The following is a 19784-nucleotide window of genomic DNA, read 5'->3' as shown; positions in this document are numbered from 1 at the left end:
TTTGATGCACTGGGGACTTCAGGCAGGACAATCTTGCTTCAATGCACTGGATGCTCTAAGTGGAACTGCTCCTTGTACTGACATGAACTGCAGCACAACAGCGAGGCTGGAGAGTTATCTGTTTTTTTATCTGTTTTCTGGTATTAATACCAAAGCCAAAGTTTCTGTACCTATCCAGCACTACTCTGTACATGAAATGGTTAAATCTGAGCATAATTCCATCTCCCATTAAAAACAATGGAAACACACATGCAATGAAGACAATGAAAGTTTACTATTCTTTCTAAAAATGATAGATTTTTCATTCATTTAAATATTGTTTACTAACCACATCTTATTGAAAATAAAGGTTTGACAGGATTACTCTTAATTTCAGGCTGTACATTAAAAAAACATGAAATTAACAGTGTATAGAATTATGATATCCACTCTACAAATGATATGAATTTATTTTAAAAAGTATTTGTTGTATGAAGATTTTGGAAAAAGAAAATTTGTAAGCTTTCATATAAGGGGCATGAATGAAAAAGAACAGATTTAATATTCAATCAGTATACAAGGATGCCAAGAACTCAAAATGGGTGAAACAAACAAAAAAATGTATCAGTGCAGAGAAATCAAACATGCACATTATGTACAGGATTTTCTTAATGTGTTTTACAAACTAATAAAACTCTACAAAGTCACAAAGTTATTCTTGATGAATGAGGATTTGCATTCAAGCAGAAACTCGCCCAAGGGATATACGGAATTTCCAATTTGGCATGCTTCAGTTTTAGTGGCTTCTGATCAGGCTTTGTGGTTATAGAAAAAAATCAACAAAATAGTCTTTAATATAGCAGCATAGCAGCAAATCTCATAGGATTTAGTATAATTATATGTTTTTCAAGTTGTACCGTCTCAAAAAAAACTACCTAATAATCTAATCTCTTTAGAAAAGAAACACTATTTTGATAGCAAGAAGCTGCAATAAATAATTTATGTGCTGTAAAATGGCAGTTTTGGTGTGGAGTAGTAAGACATAAACAGAAATTATGAAAGATTTCTGAATGCACTTGTAGTGTTCAGCTTCTTCGAGGCTGGCCTAACATCATCTTCTCATAAGTACATCTACACTCTTAGCGGCTTACAGTGCATTCTCCTTTGTAATGGCACAAAATCATGTCTTTTTTAAATCAAAAAAAATGAAAAAGAAAAGAAAGCTATAAAGCTGGGTAAAGTACATAAATCTTGGAAAAAATAAATAAGTAATGAAGGGAGAAAACATGGGACAGATTGTTAAAGAATGGAATCCAAGATAATAGAATCACTAATTAATGTGAGAACTGCAATTAATCTGTCAACATCTGTAACGTCCTGATTAACCAAATGACACCATTTAAAAATTCCATAAGGTTCTGCCAGTTTACAAATTAAAAACATTCTTCCCTTTAATTATTTAACAACATCAGTTAAAATTAGAAACATTAACATCTTAGATCCAGGATTACTATTGTAAAGCTCATTTAGTCCAAGCTAATATACCAATAAACAATCAATCAATAACACATCACATGATTAAACTCCTTGTTAAACTTACCAGTGCACTGGCACTGCTTTGCTATCCAGAATTGACTGTGCAGTGCTCCAGCTGAAACGAACAAACTGAGGATACCCAAACACTGGATCCATGTATTTAGCCAACCACTCTTTAGTTTTGGGATCTACAAAATAGAAAAATTGAACATTTAAATTTTTAAACTGCACATGGAAATAAGTATAACTAAAACAATAAAGTGGAAAATGTCTTTCAAGGTAAACTACCAATAATGAAAAATACTGTTTCATAATCTTACAGCAAGTGTTTGCAGTCATGACATACAGGAACTTCTGAGATTTTGGAAACAACTGGATAACACATTGTTGAACTAAGAAAGTAAATAATAACAATAACATATATAATGAACAGATTTAAAATGAACAAGAAAAGAATAAGCAGGTGCAAACAAAGATGAATGGATCATTTCTAGATATGATATATTATTGCAAAACTAAAAAACTGTAATTGCGAAATAAAAACATTTTTAGCTATGATCCTGGAAAACAATGAGACCGTTGTTCTTTAAATAAGAAGGAACCCATAGTATAAATGAAAAATTTCTGCTGGTTTTCTTCCACATGAACTCAACCTATTCTCTGTTATTTTTTTAGTTTAAAAATTATAATGTATTTGTACAGTATTTCTTATAAATAAATAAAAAAAAAAAAAAAAAACTTTTCCTTTATTTATGTACTAGGGAGCTTTGCTCACCATCTCCTCCGGCCTGCGCTCTGTGCCAATCACTTCACGTCTCTGCTGCTCGCGTATGTGGATTTCACTTTCACCAAACAACAAATCATTTACTTCTCACGGATACGCCTCTTCATTGGGAAGAAACATTACTTTTCCCTGATGGCAACATGAATTAGACGATCTACAAGTCTCCGACTTAAAGTTTAAATCCGAACAATATACTCAATCTCTTTTTGCTGCTCCGTTATTTCACAGAGTAATAATTTCCTATTGTCAGCGCCAATGCGATCTTTACTATCCTTTTTTTGAGACTTTTACAGAATTTTAGTACTTTCATTATCTCTAACCTGCTCCGCATGCGTATCGCGCCAACGTTTTTCAATTCTTTAGGACGTTCTACTTTGTCATCTACTCTTTGTCTTTTATTTCCGGCCCCGGTGTGATTAAATCTCTTGGCACAAAGTCTCATCTCGCGGGACATGAAAGTATCTCTCTGAAAAAGTCACATCTTGTCTTGTTCCCAGGATTTTTTTTATTATAATACAGAGATAAAAGAAATAACAATTTATCCAAAATAAATAAATACAAATATTTACTACTAAATGTTACATCTTCGAATTAAGTTATAGTAGAAAAGCAAATGTTGCTCAGAACATTGCCAGTTGTTTGTAGTAATCCCAGCATACATTCACAAGGGTCATGTTGCATGTTTGCACTAACAGCATAGCACACTGCATTGTACATTTTGACCAACAAAATCTTTGATTAGGTTTTCTCCTTATACACTAAAACCCTCACTATATCATTCAGAGGTACTGAGTGTGTCTTGATGTGGGGAAAAAATATATTTAAATGATTTTAGCTCAAGACTACAACATAGAAAAATGTGAAAAAGTGAATCTGAACACTTTCTGGATCCACTGTATATTAGATGTGTCTCCTGGCAAAGACAAATTTGTTCACTTACTGTTTTCTGATAAAGGAAAATGGTGAATTTTTTTTTTATACATACAATTAAAATATCACTGGACCTTAAAAGGGAAACAAAGTTCTTGGGGTAAAGCTAAATGTGGAAATAGTTTATTTTATGAACTATTGAAAGCATTTTTGAATCCAACTAGGGTCCAAATACTGTGAGGTAATACTGTAATGACGTACGTTGTACTACTCTATCTCAATAAAATTCTTTTTGCATTCCTATTTTTAATTACTAACTTTGTCTTTGTATTGTTATCCTTTAATACAGTGTTATGCTTTGATTTGTGCATAATGTTAATAAAGGTGTAAAATCCTTAAGAGGAGCTTTTTTGTAAAACATTGCTGAAGCACATTAAACATTTTGAAACAAAGAGTTATTTCTGTGTGTTGTATGTTGTTTTCTCTATCCATTTTTACAAGCTTCATTTCAATATAACAAACCTTTCTTTTCTACTCAAAGAGTGCATTTTGGCAAGGCATAGTAATAATGACAAAGTAATACCAACCATTTGGGTAACCAGAGCCATATTCCGCGTCCACATCTAAATCTTCTATAAACGTCCAGGATTTCACCACACGATCTCGAGCAACCTACAGTATAATAAATGTAGACATGAATGAGATGTTAAGAGTGATTGAGAGGCTATACTATCACTGATGGCAGACACAACATCAGGCTGTTATGTGATAATGCAGCACTTATGGACACTAGCATGTGCTACTACAGGATAACCTAAAGGTTTTGGGTGCCCACAGTTAGTTAGAAATTAAATCTAATGCTTTTTTCAAAGGACTGTTAACCCTTGAGTGGTTTATTTGGTTATTTTGTGTTTTCTTCAAACACTTTGGTTTCAAATGACCATATCTCCAGTCACCTTGATTTCTTTTATAATCCTAAACTTTAGCTTATTTAATGTAACAAATTAAGGTTTCTAAATTGTCGGTTGGAGAAGTCAAGGTCAGTATGGATTTTAATTCATCCTACACATTTTAGCACAAATGTATGCTTAAATGTTGCTTAGCTTTCATATATTTATGTCACCATTTTATATTTTTAAATTTAAGTAAAGGGTTTAAGCTTGTAAATACAGAGGAGAACTACATAAAAACGTTTAATTAAATGAAAAATAAATTGAAAGCCTTTCCATCGCTTTCCAAAACTCAACTTCAAACAGTCAGGACAACACTGACACCTGCTGGGAGCATAGAAAGGCTTATTGCATGCCAAAATGAAATGCTGTAAATGAATAAATAAAGGCATTTTATTAATTAACTTTTAATACAGTAGTGAATGATGTTAGTATACTTTTAAATAGGAGCAGGGAGCTTGAAGACACCTACAACAGAACAGGATTAATCCTGGGTGGATTTATGACAGTCTAACTTGAAATAAATCCTCATGATAAACAAATTTGATAACATTATAACTTCAGAGAAATGTATTTAATATATATTTTCAACTGAAAAGGCCAATGTCTAGCACAAAGTGTAGTAAAGTGCACTTTATGTAAGGTTGACTGGAAAATCATCATCGGAAAACAGGTTTGTGAGATCCTTTTGCGGTTTAAAATTATCTAAAAGGTGTGGCAGTAATGGCACATTTCTGACAAATTTCCATTATTAATGGTGTGCCTTTTGTAATAATGTATCTATACTAAGAGGGAAGTGATAGAAAACAGAGTTATATTTATTCTAGCAAAGACATTTGACTTGCATGCAGTGAAAGAAACGTCTCTGTGAAAGGCTACCTTTAGAAAAATGCTGTTGAAAAGATAGAACTCTTCAGTATACCATTTCTTAAGGATGTGATACCATGAATATATACTGAATATTTTAGGGACAGAAATAAAAAACAAAAATGTACGGCTGGTTTGTAAAGATGAAATTATCTTAAAAATGTATAAACTAAAAGATATCATAACGATCTGTTAACAAGTTGGCTATTTCATAGTTGGTTCTTGAATTGGGGTTCTACCTCAATGGAATAAATTCAGACTTGACAGAAAACTCATGCAGTTTCACTTACCTTGGCACAAATACTAGCTGCACTAACAACTGGAAAAAGAGCATCAGCCTTGGCTTTTACAGTGACATCCACACCAGGAAATATTTTTGAGAGCTTTTCTTGATATTTTTCTGCAGGTCCCACTGTATCCACAAATACCTGCAGAGAAAAAATAAGGTTGATGGCGTTAGAAGCTGGAAACACCCGTCTCTCAATGGTCATCTGGATCAGCTACAAATGGCCTCATAATGATGGAAAAAAGCATGGAATAAGAAAAAGAAAGAAAAAAGTGTCAGAGAGGAGTAAGAGAGGAGCCTTAGAGTAAAAGGTAAGTAAAACTAGGCTTGGGACTAAAGTGAAAAAGAGACATACAAAAATAAATAAAGAATCAAAAAATAAAGAATGTCTTCAAAAGAGGTAGAAAAAAATAAAAATGTGAGCAGAGAAAAAAATAACATGGAGATGGAGAAGGAGGAAAAATGAAACAATAAACACTCAAAATTATAAAAGTAAAATTATGCACTTAATTCTTAAAATAACCTGTAAATCTACAATACCGTCCAAAATTGTACCTGTAAATATGTGGCACTGTATTCTGTAACAGTCTGAAAACAGACAGCTTAATAGAGCTTATAGGCAAAGAGGAAGAATGAAAAGAAGCACAAGTGTAAAACACAGTAAAACCAAATACTTCCTGTGAACAAGCCTGCTGTGAAATTGTGAAGAAAAAAAAAAAACCTTTAGCCAAATGCTTGGGTATTCAATCCAGTTTTTTTTCCCCCATACTTGAAATTAGTCGAGTTACCTTAAAGAAATTTAACGTTTAATAGCTGAAATATTTCAAAATAGTCAAATAAAATCTTACCCCTTTTGTGAAATAAATACTAGCAAGTACATTTATACTACAAAGAAATTTGAAGCTGATGTTCTTTCCCCATTATGGTTCAATGGCATCATTCATAAACACTTCTTAAAATACCAAAATAATTGCCCCATCTTTAGAAAATCTAACTTTTGATTACAATGAAAAGCGTGCTCAATTAAACTTTTGTTTTTTTTATTATAAGCCAATCGAACTGCACTGAACCTCTCATATTAACATTCAAAAATCAGCTTCTCTATCATAACTAACCTTAAACCATTTCAAAGTTAAGCCATTATAACAAAAGTTCATTTAAAACACTATAAAATGGGAATTATGCTTTTTTTATTTTAATAATGTTTTAATTTTGACATTTTTACATTGAGGTAGAAAATGGGACCTTTATATCAAAAACTAGCCCATGAGTCATGACCTTGCTCTGTGTAAAAAGAAAAAAAATGTCAATTTTTACTGAATTCACTCAAATATTACCCAAATGCATTGCTAAGAAATAATCAGACAATATTTTCATAGCACAATATAAAAAATCATGCGCTCACTTCTTTAAGTTGCACTCCACAATCCAATGCATACTGAACCAGTCCAATAGCAGTATCGTGAGAAATGGCATTCAAGTTATACTTTGCTCTAAGAAGAATGAAGAGTAACAAAATTAAAGTTAGGCCGATATATAAAGTTCACATTTTAATAGTCATAATAAGTAATACTGGCTGAATTTCAAGCTCTAAGAAGAAGATTCAATTCAGTTAATTTACATTTTGCTCTATTTAACAGCCAATATTACTGTTAACATTGAAACACAAAAATAAAGTATATGCTGAACACAAAACATAAATAAATCATACTGTATAACTATATTGATTATGATCCTAAACATCTCATTATTATTAAATAAAAATATGACAATGTACGACTATACAAAATTAATGTCAATTGGCAAGGTAATTAAAAGATAAAAGATTATGTGAAAGTCTAACAGCAGGGAGCTCAAACTGGGTTTTACTCCTGCCAAGCTTGGATTCAGTGGCTACATCTGCCATTGAAATTAAATTCTTTTTTGTATTAGGCTTCTATATTATTGACTGCCAGATAGTAGATGTTTTAAAAAAAAAATGGTGGGGACACTCTTTAATAACAGGCAGACCTCTTCATCCGAAACACTTTCTTAGTCAAGTCTTGTTTCTTTAATTTTCAAATGTTAGCATTAATAAAGCAGGGTCCCAATAGCATAAAACGTAAACAGGGCTGTAATAAGTGCCTTGTAAATTGATTACAGTATTTTTCGGACCACAAAGCACACCGGATTATAAAGCGCAATATCAATGAATGGGTCTACTTTCATACATAAGGCGCATCGGATTATAAAGAGCATTCAGCGAAACAAAACAGTCAGATAAGTCAAACTTTATTCAACTCATTCACAATAACTCTCAACATTGTTCAGTTGTAACATAAAATACAAAACAATACACTCACTTTTTCAGTTCATTCATCTTCCACAAATCCATCAAATTCTTCATCCTCAGTGTTTGAGGTAAATAGTTGGGCGATTTCAGCATCAAGCATCCCCGGATCTCTCTCGTCGTTATCCGAGTCAGTCTCATTGCTGTTACTTAGCTGTTTAGTGATGATTCCGCCCTTCATGAAAGCTCGGACGATACTTGAGACTGATACCTTAGCCCAGGCATTCATGATCCATTGGCAGACAGTGGCGTAACTCGCCCGGCGTTGCTTTCCTGTCTTGGTGAATGTGTGTTCACCTTCTGTCATCCAATGCTCCCACGCAGCTCGCAATTTAACTTTGAACGACCTGTTGACACCGATATCTAACGGTTGGAGTTCTTTGGTTAATCCACCCGGAATGATGGCAAGCTCAGAATTAGTTTGCTTCACTTGGATTTTGACAGTATCTGTGAGATGGGCGCACATGGATTCGCAGATCAATAGAGACAGAGATTTGTGGAAAAAGCTATCCGGTCTCCTGACGTAAACTTCTCTCAGCCACTCACTCATCTTCTCCTCGTCCATCTAGCCCTTTGGGTTGGCTTTGATGATGATGCCGGCCGAAACTTTTCTTTTGGCAAAGTCTTCCTCTTGAAAATGACCATGGGTGGTAGTTTCTGGCCATTAGCCTGGCAACCGAGAACTACAGTGAAGGATGACTTCTCGTTCCCTGTGGTGCGTATAGATACCATACTGGTTCCTGTTTTCTCGACAGTACAGTTCACGGGGATGTCAAAGGTGAGAGGGACCTCATCCATGTTGGTGATGTGTTCTGGCCGGATCTTCTTTTCAGTGATCTTGTTCTTGCAGTAAGTGCGGAAAATGGCCAGCTTTTCTTCGTAATCCTTTGGCAGTTGCTGCGAGATGGTAGTTCTTGTGCGGATGGAGAGATTACGTCTTTTCATAAAACGGAAAAACCAAGAAGGACCTCCTCGAAAGTCAGTGATCTTCATGTCACGTGCTACCGCTGTTGCCTTGAGTCGAATAGAGACTGTAGAGACGCTTATACCTGCTGTTCTCTGTTCAATAACCCACTGTTCAAGTTTGTCCTCTAACTGTGGCCATCTCTCTTTGGTCTTCTTTACTTGGCGCAGGTCATCTTCTTGCTTCCTCCACTTCCGTACCATTGATTCATTAATGTTGAATTCTCTCGCAGCTGCTCTATTCCCATGTTCTACTGCATGCCTGATAGCCTTGAGTTTGAAATCCGCTTCATAAGCATGTCTCTTAACAAGTGCCATTTTGGGGTCCTAATAAACACACCGTAATACCATATTACCGTATGTTGAAGTACAGTACGTATTACTCCGCAAGGCCCCTGACTACGGTAGCCATAATGCTCCGACAATCCATCAAGCGGTGCGGCTTCGTAGCTTACCAAAATCATTCTAAAACATTTTGACAGATTTTTGAGCACCGCGTACCACATAAAATCGGTTTGAGGTCAGTAAGCACAACCAGAATTAATACATAAGGCGCACCGGATTATAAGGCGAACTGTCGATTTTTGATAAAGTTAAAGGATTTTAAGTGCGCCTTATGGTAATACATAAGGCGCACCGGATTATAAGGCGAACTGTCGATTTTTGATAAAGTTAAAGGATTTTAAGTGCGCCTTATGGTCCGAAAAATACTGTACAATTGTTTACTTTTATGCTGAAATAACTGTAAAACACAGCACATTTGTGTACAACAAAATTAGGTTTACATTATTAATATCAGAAAATACAATTGTACCCATGTATTACAAATTGGTTCAATTGTAAAGAACAACATTATTTAAACAGAAATAACTGAACAAAATCGTAAGCAATAGCACCTATGTGACAGATTAAAAATGGCAGTGCTTAAACAAGTGGTGCAGTGGTAGTGCTGCTGCTTTGCAGTAAGGAGACTGTGGAAGATTGTGGGTTTGCTTCCTGGTTCCTCCCTGTGTGGATAGCGCTTTGAGTACTGAGGAAAGCGCTATATAAATGAATTATTATTATTAAATGAAACATTTAAAGGCATTCCAGGTGATTTTTAAATCTCAAGTATTGAGATCAGAAAAATTAAAAAAAGGGAAAATTAGGCAAGCATTGTAACTACAAGATAAAATTAACCTCTGATTAGAACCTTAGCAAGATTAAAAATGTGTTAGTTACTGAGGTCCTTACGGTCCACTTTGAAATCCTGCTTTAAAGACATAATAACAAAAATAGTTGAAAATATTCAAAAAGACAATGGAAAGTAATGTGTACATATGATTTTTTGAAGGCAGGCACCACTATAATGCCTTATTAAAAATTAAGACAAAAACTGATAATGTGAACATTGACGTCTAACTAGTAACTAACATTGAAGGAAACAAAGCATTGGAATGAACAGTGAACAGACATATATACGAATACCTTATGAAAATGGTTGAAATCTTTCAGAATTCTGCAAAAACTAAAATGAACATTGAGGTCCCATATTGATCGTTATCTCAAATAATGCAAATGTAAGAACATCAACAGAACTGCAGGGAATACTAGAGATACTGTACATGCACTGGGGTGACTTGCATTCTGTTGTCCAAAAAATAAACTGAGAAGTTATTTCTTCATGTTTTTTTTTTTTGGTTTTTTTTTAATACTTGTGTTAAAATAAATCAGCACTATAGCTAAAACAATTATGCCACACTGATAGCAGAGCTCTATAGAAGATATAGAAGAGAAACACTGAACAAGAGGTAAAATTGGTAGTCTACACAACATTTTAAATTGAATGAACATGACACCACAAAACAAATCACCTCTGCAACATGCTTGTCGAAATGCTGTTGGGAGACAAGATCTGTATGGCCCATCCTATATAACTGTTTGCCTCACTCAGCTTTGCAAAGAGTTTCTCCCTCTCATCTTCAGACAGGGTCTTTGAATCTGAATTTGACAGGAACAAAAAATGTCATTTAAAAAAACATGAAATACTCTCAGATTAAAACAATGGATCTTCCTATTAAAAGGAAAAATACTGGCACATCAACACTTCTCAAATTCTTTGCTTTTTATGAGTTGGCCTCTTGGGACTATTCCTACATTTGCAATAATAAATGTACTTTTCAGATATGTGGGGTGCAAAGCAAATGACTGAATGCCCTGACAGGGATATACAAAACTCACTTTAACAAATTATAACTTTGCGCCCAAATTCAAAATTAAATATGAATTCAGGGTACAGCATCACAATTTTATACTACATTTCAGTGTGACCCTGGAATTTGTGGAGATGAAAATGATTGAATATGTAATTGTGACAACATTCAAAAAACAAAATATAAATTATATAAACAGGTTGTAGAGGTCTTCATCCTAATTATATTACCTGCAACCTTCAAATTTTCCAAATCCTTTTTCATAGATATGGGACAAAAGCATATGCCATAAACCATAGGCCCTAAAGAAAAATTAACAAAAAAAAAACCAATAATAATAAAAACATTGAGTTTTATGCAGAGGTTGGCAAACATACACATTTTATTCACACCTTAGAATACTATTTTTCATCCTGGACTGATAAATTCCATTTTTAACCAAATTTAGCAAATCAAATTCACTTAATTAAAATAAACAAATACATTCAATATTAGGCTTCTTCACAAAGCAAGGAATACACAAGATGCTACACTTCATGTCTCATGACTTCATTTTCTCATTTTGTGACCACAGATAAGAAGTCCAGAACTAACATATGCAGCAACAAAACACTTCCACTTGATGACAGATGGATCCATTTATTTGATAAAAAATACATTAAAGAATAAAATATTAAAGAATAAGTAACAAAGAAAAAAAAACAATCAATCTATATGATCTTAAGAGATAAATATCAAGTAGAAGAGTAGCGTCCTCATATACAATATCATGATGCAAGTCTCTAAGGATGAGTCTGATGATGAAGTCAGATGGAGGAAGGACAGAAAAAAAACAAAAAAAACTTCAGTTAAGCTGGAGAAAAAACAAGAAAACTTGCACTTAAAAACAGAATCAAGATTATCCAAGATTTTATGTTTTGTGTTGTTTGTTCATTATCTTTTGCGTTTCTTATAGATTATATTCATATATTCACCTTCCTTAATCATTGTGTTATCAATAGCTTATACTATTTTGTTTAACTTGCTAGACCACAGAAAAAACAGGGATAACTGGTAGAAAATGCCTTCACATGCACACAGAAGTTCACTAATCAACTCATCTACTACATCAGATTGTTAAGGTGTCTGGAACTGCCAAAGCTGCTGTTAATCACAAAATTTGTATGACTTCTATAATTGTCATTCTCAATGACCCTGAATTGAATTAAATTGTTTTAAGAATTCTTTCTCCAAAACCTTCCTTTTACTATCGTGGAAATTGGTGTGAAATGCATATTCACTGCAAAGTGTATTAAATAAGGACTGAGTGCAACAATCACACACATACACACCATGACAAATCATTTGTTCCTAGGGAGAAATATCAGTTTTGCATCCAAGATCTACAGTGTCATATACAATTCCTACAAAGCTACTGTGGCTGCTGGTTTTCTAGCCACTTCCTTAGATAGAAGCCAATTAATGTCACTTATGGCAGCCTTTTTTAAACATATTTCAGTTTACAGTAATCATCTATTGAGATTCTTAACCTTTAAAAGCTTCACTTACTCTTAAACAACTTCATTAAGTCTAAAAACTGCTTCTTTTTTCTGTATTTTTTGCCAAATAACAATGAGATACAAAAAACTAGATAATAAACAATTAACGAGTTATCGTGGCATATATAGTGCAGGGAATCTGATGTAGTAGTTAAGGCTTAGGACTTCAAACCCTGAGCTTGTGAGTTCAAATCCCACTACTCTGTGTGACCACAAGCAAGTCTCTTCACCTGCCTGAGGTCCAATTAGAAAAACAAAAGAAATGTAACCAACTGTAACTCTCAAATTTTGTAAATCACCTTGGATAAAGGTGTCAGTGAAACAGTAGGTATAATAATATATTCAGACAGAATCTGTTGCAATAGCATATCAAGAATGTAATAATCTATAAAAAGTGTAACGATTAAAAGTACTACTCTGCTTTAGTCCACAAAACATTTCGATGATACTCTCTAAAATACACAGTCTACTTTATAAAAAATTCAAGTGCAAGAAAAAAAAAGCAAGTTTCATTAAAATCAAGAATTAGGTTATAATCAAGAAACCACCTAGTGCAAAAACATGCAACAACTGAAGCCCTTAAAGAACTGAGTTTAACACATTTGGTGCATACCATCTTAAACGATATGGATGGAATTCAAACAAGCAGCAGAACTGTTAAAATAAGCAAAAATTGAACCCTGTAATGAAAAATGCAAAATGCTGAGACACTAGGGGCTCAAGACTAGAAAATTCAGCACCATACAAAGAGCAAAACATTACATATACTGTACTAAAGAAGGAATGTAGTACTAGGGTGTTGTACCGTGTTAGCCATTATGAATGTAGAGAAAAGCCAAGCAAAATGACACCTTTATTGGCTGACTAAAAAGATTACAATATGCAAGCTTTCGAGGCAACTCAGGCCCCTTCTTCAGGCAAGATGTAATCGTAATGTAGATGTGATCATTTGCTTTTCTCTAAAGAAGGAATGTAAATATAGGGTTATAAAGTCTTTTATCATCACATGACATTTTATTTTGTATTACACAGATACTTCTTAAAATATTTATAAAATCACAATTGTTTAACATTAATGTCATATGTTCTCATGATTTATGTTAATCATTTGGATAGCTTCTATTTTATTGTGTGTTTAATTAAATTTGTGTAATTATGTATATAAATATCGTATTTTTTTAATGTTTTTTAATTTAATGTAAATGCATTATACCTGCAGATATGTGCAATCACCCTAAGTCTTTGTGAAATAAAGAGTACTATACAATAATTAACTGAATTGAAGATTAAAAATATTGGGAGATAAGGGATTTTTCTCATTATTTATCAAGAGCAACGTCCCAACGCCTCTTATCCTGTGCACTCTCACAGCTGTAAGATAGCAATGTTTTTACTTTGCCCTCTATGGCCATACTTTGCAAGAGATAACAGAGCAAGCCTTAAAACTCCACCCTAACTGCCTAGGCAGCCTTTGCTGCTCAGATGTAAAAACGCCCTGTTATTTGTTTTTCATTATCCTTTTCATTTAGTCATCCATGCAGGAGAAATCCACCAAAAACTCTTTTTTTATGAAAACTACCAGTCATCTTCACAAAATAAATAAGCATACTTAAAAAATGGTCTAAAAAGCTTCACCTTCAAATTCAATCCAATATCACTACACCTTATAGTACAATTAAAAGTATTTGTTGCTAAACCCAGTGATACAGAAATATGCAGTAACAATCAAATAAATACAGCAGATACCAACTATTAAAAAAGCAACAGCAATATAAATACAATAAATTGCAATAAAAATCAAAATATATCAACATGTAAATAAATAATGAGATTCAGACATACAACAGACAGATGTAAAAGGCACTATTAGAATGAATAGATAGATAGATAGATAGATAGATAGATAGATAGATAGATAGATAGATAGATAGATAGATAGATAGATAGATAGATTTTAAAAAAACTGCACCAAGGAGACTGGAGAAACTACGATAATAGGGAACTAAACAAGCCTCATAGACTGAATGGTCTCCTCTCATTTGTTAAACAGATGCCACTGCAATCATTTGTGGAAGATATTAGCTTATATATAAAAAAAACACGGTTGACAAGATCCTGAACTGTGATTTAAACATCTTTTCTATACCTAAACTCCATTTGCGCCCTGTTAAACGTTGTCCTTGCCTGACCCCACCTCTAGGTGAAGGACTCAGAGAAATGTTTTATCACATCAAGATTTCATTTAACGGTATTTCTTTCCTGGTATTAACAGAATGTAAGAGCATAAAACTTGTCATAAACAGGGTCCTAACTCCTACTGAACGCAATGAACAAAATTAGCACTTCTATGGTCAAACTTCATAAAAGAAACAAAAGCAATTTAAGAGACAAAAATGGCTATTTTTTGTTATGGTGCTCCATTTTGAATACAACAAGTAAATAAAAGCCAAGAAGCACCACACAAAGAGAATGAACATAATTACCAAGCACAGGTCCTCGGCCTGCTTCATCAATTCCCAGACAGCAATCTGTAGTTTTGCACACTTCAGGTATTGCAGATACCACACGACAGCTTTTAGAGTTATCTTCGTCGAATTTAGTGAGATCCATGTTAGCTAATGCCCTGGAAAGATCAAAGTGTTCTAATGAATTCAACAAATCTGGAGCTCAGGAAAGCCCAAGTATAATCTACAAATTCTAAAACATGAACCCATCAACCTAAATGGCCCATTTATATTATGTGAAACAAAATGTTTAAGCAGACTTTTTTGTTACTATTTTCATACTTATCCAAGAGTAACAATCTAAAAATCTTTTAGGGATAAAATAAATTTACTGTATTTAAGTTGTATCTTTTAAGAGCTATATTGCCACAAAGGCCACACCTATACAATCCATGATTTTTCTAAATAAAAATGTGAAATAAACAAATCTTTTTGTTTTTCCAAAAGGTCTATCAAAACTAAATATTAAGCAAGTTATAAACGCTTTGTCATACAAGTGAGAATAAGGATAACAGACGAGTGGCAGGTGTCACTGAGTTATTAAAGTGCCCTGCAATACGATTTATACAAAGCGAAGCTAGCAAACTGCTCTCCTTGTGAATTACACACCTAAAGTATGAAAATCTTATACCCTGGTTTTCCTTTCTGCGTTATTTTTTTTCACCTGTAAATATTTCCATTTGCTTTTGTGTTAAGACATATCTCATGAACAGTACAGATAAAGACACACATTTTTTCTATTGCAGTCTTAAACAGACATTCCACCTGAGACCATTCACTTGGTCAAAAACATGACTCTGGTATTCTGTTAATTATTTGCAGTTGTTTGATTTGTATTTTATACGGGTGTGATATTAACAACTTGGTGTATTGAAATAGAGCATTGGTCCATTTTTTAAATTATTTTTAACCCACATAACTCAATTTTATGGGGCCTGTGCCATAAACTTCAGCTAAGGACACAAAGCAGAAACCAACATCAGATGGGTCACCAGATCAATTGTGAGCAAATGTACATATTGTTTATGAATAAAATTTAATTGATTGATTGATGTAATGGCACGGTGGTAGCACTGCTGCCTCGCAGAAAGAGACCTGGGTTCGCTTCCTGAGTCCTCCCTGCGTGGAGTTTGCATGTTCTCCCCGTGTCTGCGTGGGTTTCCTCCCACAGTCCAAAGACATGCAGGTTAGGTGCACTGGCGATTCTAAATTGTCCCTAGTGTGTGCTTGGTGTGTGTGTGCCCTGTGGTGGGCTGCCCAGGGTTTTTTTCCTGCCTTGTACCCTGTGTTGGCTGGATTTGGCTCCAGCAGACCCCCGTGACCCTGTAGTTACGATATAGCAGGTTGGATAATGAATGGATGGATGATTGATGTAATGACTAGTATAAGGCACATGCTGATATAATAGTAATAAGGTTAAGATCAATTTCATTTCTCAAAACATTACTGAAATTCTTTTTTGAAAAAGAAATCTACACAAATTCTTAATTTGTACTGACCAGAGTCAGATTTATGGATTCTCGTAATATATACTGAGGGTCCCTATTGAGAATTCCAAAAATTATAAAAATAATTGACTGCTTTTTATGTACCTGTTAGTAAATGACAAGTTTCTGATGTCTGTGATTCTGAAACACAATTCTGATGGTGAATTCCAAGAAGAACGTTTTGTGAGTGGACCTGACAGTTTGCTCTACACTATGCTATGTTGTTGGGAAAAGTTTTTAACTTTTCTATATAACGTGCAAAACACATGTGTCAGTCCATCAGAAACAGAAATGCACACAAAGGGAAAGAGAATGACTGGCGCATGTGCAAAAACAGTTATTTAAACTGAGTATTTGCTAAGTAAGGCATCAGATGCACCTACAAAAACAAAAGCTACACCAGCTAGTAGACGGATAGCAAGGATATCAAAACACCAAAAAGCCCATTACCTACATCAAACTGGGAAAACGTCATTCAGTGCACCTAAAGTCAAAAACTATTTGTGTTTCACTATGTTGCATACACAATTAACAAATTCTGAAATGCCGGCAGCTGAAAGCTCTCTACTGCTTAGTAGGTTTTCACAAAGTTGACAGTTTAGTGCTAAAGAAATACTAAAGGAAAGACCAATGAAAAGGGTGTGCAATGTGTTCAAGATTGGTATTTTGTTATTTTTATAATTACACCTCATTTTTTTAAATATGACAGGTTGATGTTTAGTAATGGGAGCAGTTCATTGCATTTGAATTGTGTGTACTGTCCCTGAGATGGACTGGCGCCTTGTATCCTGTGATTGCTGGGATTGGCTCCAGCTGCCTCGCAACACTGTCCTGGATAAGTGGGTTCGTAAAATGCATGGATCGACAGCAACCTTATGAGGTTACAGAGTCCATGCTGTGTCTATTAAAATCAATTTAATTTTTTTTAGGACCCCAACAAACAAGGTTTACATGTAGGGCTCTGTGACCTGAAAATCAGCAGCTGGTATGACCCTTAATGAACTGGATTAGTCAACGTTCGTGTAGGACAACAACAGTGTAGCAGTGCTGCCAGCTTATGAAGCTTGAACCTTGGTGTTCCTCCAGGCTTTGTTTATCAGAATGCGTGAACACAAGCAGCCAAAGTTAATTGGGAGTTACTCTGGCCCATGTATAAAAATATTGAGGTCAGATGAAAGTGGCGTTGCCAGAATGGGCCAAAATACTGCAAATTGCTATTGTAAAATATGCAGAATGAAAAAGCAATAAAACTAAATTAACTCAATTTGAGTCATTTCATTCAGACAGAGCAAAGATACACATCATTGAAAAAAAAAACGCCTTTACGTTTCTTATATCTAAAGTAATCGCAAAAAGCAAAAGGTAAATTGGACAAGTGTATTTATTTTTACTTGATGTTTGGGGCTTCCAGGACGCCGCGTCGTCGTTTCGAAGTTTGCCAAATAGACAAACTCGCGACCCAAGACTGGATTAGCTGAGCGAAAATGTTTCTGAATGCTTTTTTAAATCATATTTTATTTGTTTATAATTCATGCGGCCCTTGTACGCTGCATCATATTTTCACATTTTATCTTTTTATATGTATTTTTAGTATTCTGTGTTGTCCTTGAATGCTGCATCAAAACTACCAATACTAATTCCTAGTACACATTAGTGATTTTAACTAAGGAAATAACGTCTCAGATTGTAATGATAAATTGGTAACTACGGAAAGTTTCGATAGATAAATAAATACACAAATAAACATAGTTTGGTGTGATTTTTTTTTACGTACTAAAAAAAACTGCAACGTTGTTTATTCATACCTGAAAAAGTAAAAGCAAATACCTTTGGTTTCAAATAAGTGACAGCACCACTTCGACGTCACACCGGCGGTGTATTTGTATCCAGCGCGCCCCGCCAGCCACTTTGACTCCTGAACTTTGGCTTTTGATAACGCGGGTTTCGCGTTATATCCTTATACATGTGGTTGAAAGCGCCATTAGAAATAATAGACTTTTGTAGCAAATTAACTTTATAGCATTTACTAAAAAAAATTTAAGAAAGCATATTTATATTTTTTAATCTGGCGCAGAGGTTCTTGGGAATTGTAGTTTGAGCTCGCTGCGCAGTTATTGTGTTCACAGATAGGTATCAATTTGCCAACCATCAGAAAATCTACAAATTGTCGTATCATAACCCAGAAATTTGGGTCAACAAGTAAAGCGTCTTCACCCATCCATCCTCTCATTTTCCAAACCCATATAAAAATATGAGTATTATTGCATAGTATATTATTCCATATACTGGCAATTATGCATATCAAGCGATCCAATATCCATCCATCCACCCATTATCCAACCCGCTATATCCTAACTACAGGGTCACGGGGGTCTGCTGGAGCCAATCCCAGCCAACACAGGGTGCAAGGCAGGAAACAAACCCCGGGCAGGGCGCCAGACCACCACAGGGCACACACACACACGCACACACACACACCAAGCACACACTAGGGACAATTTAGAATCGCCAATGCACCCGACCTGCAGCCCACCACAGAGCAGTCCAATATTACAATAAATATTTTCGTAAAGTCTTGTGAGCTAAAAAAATGGTACAAAGTACATCTTAAATTGCACATGCTGCACTTTTTACATGTGTTGTTATGTGAAGCTCACAATATCTTTTGTAAAACTTGCAACACTTATAGAGCTATTGCACAAAATTAAACAATTGTGTGATGACACAGTGGTGGGCATTTGCAGATGACATATTCAACAATGTCAGCCATATGACGAATTTGGATCTGTCAGGTAATTTGCTGAGTGTCATTTTACTTATTGCGTGGGCTTGAATTATGAACCCACTCAATTAACGTTAACATTTAACATTATACAAAGTTATTGCCTGTTTATCACCTGCATTATTATCATTCTTTAATTTAATATTATTTATTGTATCATTATGCTGCTGCTGGAGAATGTGAATTTCCCATTGGGATTAATAAAGTATCTATCTATCTATCTATCTATCTATCTATCTATCTATCTATCTATCTATCTATCTATCTATCTATCTATCTATCTATCAATTAACCCTTATGGTTGAGGGAGCCAAAGCCTATTCTGGCAGCACGAGGCTCAAGTAAGCAGACAACAACGAGTGGGATTCCTTACATCCATCCATCTTCTAAACCCACTTTATCCAGAGAGGGGTCCCCTGGAGATTCCACTCATTATGATAAATTTGTAGTGAGAAATCAAGCAAAATGACACCTTTTATTGGCTAACTAAAGAGATTACAATATGCAAGCTTTTGAGGCAACTCTGGCCCCCTCTTCACATCACATCAGATTACATCTCACCTGAAGAAGGGGCCTGAGTTGCCTCAAAAGCTTGCATATTGTAATGACTTTTTGTTTGACTTCTCGGTACATTCATAATGGCTAACACTGTACAACACCCTAGTACTAATACATTTGTACAAGTTTATTTATACAACTGCTATGTTTTCACCTTGG

The 19784-nt window shown here is 34.6% G+C and overlaps 2 protein-coding genes across 3 annotated transcripts in view; both read right to left on the bottom strand.

Moving 5' to 3' along the window:
- Positions 1-18186, bottom strand: part of rnaseh2a (ribonuclease H2, subunit A) — a 31083-nt gene extending 12897 nt beyond the window's left edge. The window contains exons 1-8 of one of the 2 annotated variants that reach the window (XM_028823358.2): positions 18113-18186; positions 14778-14917; positions 10987-11058; positions 10418-10544; positions 6678-6765; positions 5277-5414; positions 3757-3841; positions 1580-1703 (exon numbers count right to left, since the gene is read on the bottom strand). In XM_028823358.2, coding sequence (XP_028679191.1) covers positions 1580-1703; positions 3757-3841; positions 5277-5414; positions 6678-6765; positions 10418-10544; positions 10987-11058; positions 14778-14904 — 761 coding nt within the window. In that variant the 5' untranslated portion in view covers positions 14905-14917; positions 18113-18186. The other variant, XM_028823359.2, reaches the window with a different exon arrangement.
- rnf11a (ring finger protein 11a) overlaps positions 1-19784 on the bottom strand; it is a 628093-nt gene that overhangs the window by 180120 nt on the left and 428189 nt on the right. The gene's annotated exons all lie outside the window — the stretch shown is intronic.

The sequence above is a fragment of the Erpetoichthys calabaricus genome, chromosome 17 (genome assembly GCF_900747795.2).
Source record: "Erpetoichthys calabaricus chromosome 17, fErpCal1.3, whole genome shotgun sequence".
NCBI lineage: Eukaryota > Metazoa > Chordata > Cladistia > Polypteriformes > Polypteridae > Erpetoichthys > Erpetoichthys calabaricus.
The sequence above is the reverse complement of the archived record's forward strand: the minus strand, read 5'-3'. Positions and strand labels throughout refer to the sequence as shown.